Raw genomic sequence first — 2,688 nt, 5'->3', positions numbered from 1 at the left:
TTTGTCTCATTTTTTTACATGACAGAAACCTGACATTTTAACAGGGGTGTGTAGACTTTTTATATCCACTGTAATTATAAAAGTTAAATTTTGCTCACAGCTACTAGTATCCATCCTAAATTTCCCATACATATGCCCACTTTGCTTCGCCAAAGTGTATGTTTTCTGAATAGGGAGACATCTCTGGAGGCAGCTTATCTCCATCAGAACAAATATTTGAACATGTTAAAATCTAACTGCTAGTTCCTTCTACACATCAAAGGTTACGCAGGTTCAGCCAGCATTTTGCTACATATAGAACCTTTAAATTTTTGTGAAATTCTTAATATAAACAACCAGGGTCCTCATTCTCCTTGTACCAGTTTGCAACTTATCTTGTTCATGCTTATTGTAGTTGTGTTATTTTATGTATGTGTACTCCCCTTTATATATGTACAGCACCATGGAATAATTAGCACAATAATAATAATCTATTCCAATTTCAAGGTTATAGTATTTAAAAATAATACTGTTTTATTTTTGGCAGATGACTGTATCGGGAGCTCAGAGGGACATCTGATCTCTTCAGCTTTTAAAGCAAATGGTCATGGTCTCGCACAAGACACATATGAAGAGCATGCCACTATCTCGGATATACCCTCAGCTCTTCACAGCCAAAATTGCTCGTTTGATCCATTTAAACCTCTTCTATCTTCTGGTTCATCACAAACTGTAAAGCAGAATCAAAGTCACAGAAGGGGTATTAAAGATCAAAGAATGCACACAAGGAAGAAGACAATTTCATGCTTACAATGTGGGAAATGTTTTACTTGGAAATCACAACTTGTTGAACATCAAAAAACTCACACAGGAGAGAAGCCATTTTCATGTTTAGAATGTGGGAAATGTTTTACACACACAACAACACTTGTTGGACATCAAAGAATTCACACAGGAGAAAAGCCATTTTCATGCCAAGAATGTGGGAAATGTTTTACTTGGAAAGCACATCTTGTTGGACATCAGAGAATTCACACAGGGGAGATGCCGTTTTCATGTGAAGAATGTGGGAAATATTTTACACACAAAACAACACTTGTTGCACATCAAAGAATTCACACAGGGGTGAAGCCATTTTCATGTTCAGAATGTGGAAAATGCTTTGCACAGAAAGCAACACTTGTTGTACATCTAAGAACTCACACGGGAGATAAGCCATTTTCATGTCCAGAATGTGAGAAATGTTTTACTTTGAAACACCAACTTGTTAAACATCAACATACTCACACAGGGGTGAAGCCATTTTCATGTTCAGAATGTGGAAAATGTTTTACCTGGAAATCACAACTTGATAAACATCAACGAATTCACACAGGGGAGACGCCGTTTGCATGTGAAGAATGTGGGAAATGTTTTACACACAAAACAACACTTGTTGGACATCGAAGAATTCACACAGGGGAGAAGCCATTTTCATGTTCAGAATGTGGGAAATGTTTTACATACAAAACAACACTTGTTGTTCATCAAAGAACTCACACAGGAGATAAGCCATTTTCATGTGCAGAATGTGGGAAATGTTTTGCTTGGAAACAACAACTTGTTAAACATCAACAAACTCACACAGGGGAAAAGCCAATTTCATGTTAAGAATGTGGGAAATTTTTCTTAAAAAAAGAAAATCCTTGTTGAACATCTGAAAATTCACAAAGGCAATACGCCATTTTATGTCTAGAATGTGGGAAATACTTCACTTTTAAATCACAAATTTTCGAACATCAATGAACTCACACAGGAGAGAAGCCGTTTTGATACCAAAAATGTGGGGAATTTTATGGTAATAGATCAAACCTTGTTAGACCCCAAAGAACTCACAGAAGGGGAATAGCCATTTTTCATGTCAAGAATGTGGGGAATGTTCTTCCCATAAATCAGTCCGTTTTTGGAAGAATTCGTTCAGAATTTACACAGAAGTGAAGCCATTTTCATGCACTATATGTGGAAAATGTTTTACCCAAACGTCTAATCCAAATTCACATCATGGAACTCACATTGGAAAAACAGTTAATATCCAGAATGTAGGAAATGTTTAACCAACAAATCATCAAGAAACTCACACAAGATAATAGTCATGTTTACCAGCTTCTCCCACCTTCACATAACTGTATAAGGGTTGAGGGCTAACTTCCTATACCCTACTTAGTGATGGTGGGCACAGCAGTTGTGCATGTGCCTTCAGCACAATATATAGCCAGGATTGTATCAAGCTCCATTCCTGGCTATTTAACTCATTTAGATGCCACAGTCAATATTAACAACTGCATGAGAGGCGGCTTGCTCTCACATTCAATCATATATTCCCTTGGGCAACACAATCGTGGTGTGATTATGGTTGCTATGGTAGTGAGAGGACTAATGATGGCCTCCAGGTTTGTGAAGTACAGAAAAACAATTAGAGCTACCTGATGGTTAAATAGGCTAACTGTCAGAATACCTACAGGGAGACATAATGGACTGCACTACATACAGTACAGACCAAAAGTTTGGACACACCTTCTCATTCAAAGAGTTTTCTTTATTTTCATGACTATGAAAATTGTAGATTCACACTAAAGGCATCAAAACTATGAATTAACACATGTGGAATTATATACATAACAAAAAAGTGTGAAACAACTGAAAATATGTCATATTCTAGGTTCTTCAAAG

General features: G+C 36.8%; 1 protein-coding gene across 1 annotated transcript; it reads left to right on the top strand.

Moving 5' to 3' along the window:
• The first annotated feature begins 590 nt into the window (after positions 1-590).
• LOC122925139 (oocyte zinc finger protein XlCOF22-like) lies at positions 591-2,481 on the top strand. The gene has a single exon (XM_044276667.1). The coding sequence runs from the start codon at positions 757-759 to the stop codon at positions 1,627-1,629; it is 873 nt and encodes a 290-aa protein (XP_044132602.1). The 5' UTR covers positions 591-756; the 3' UTR covers positions 1,630-2,481.
• Positions 2,482-2,688: the final 207 nt, after the last annotated feature.

The sequence above is a fragment of the Bufo gargarizans genome, chromosome 1 (genome assembly GCF_014858855.1).
Source record: "Bufo gargarizans isolate SCDJY-AF-19 chromosome 1, ASM1485885v1, whole genome shotgun sequence".
Classification (NCBI taxonomy): domain Eukaryota; kingdom Metazoa; phylum Chordata; class Amphibia; order Anura; family Bufonidae; genus Bufo; species Bufo gargarizans.
The sequence above is the reverse complement of the archived record's forward strand: the minus strand, read 5'-3'. Positions and strand labels throughout refer to the sequence as shown.

Coding starts and splice junctions, on each gene's coding strand:
- LOC122925139 (XM_044276667.1), top strand. CDS start 757: ATGCACACAAGGAAGAAGACAATTTCATGCTTACAATGTGGGAAATGT.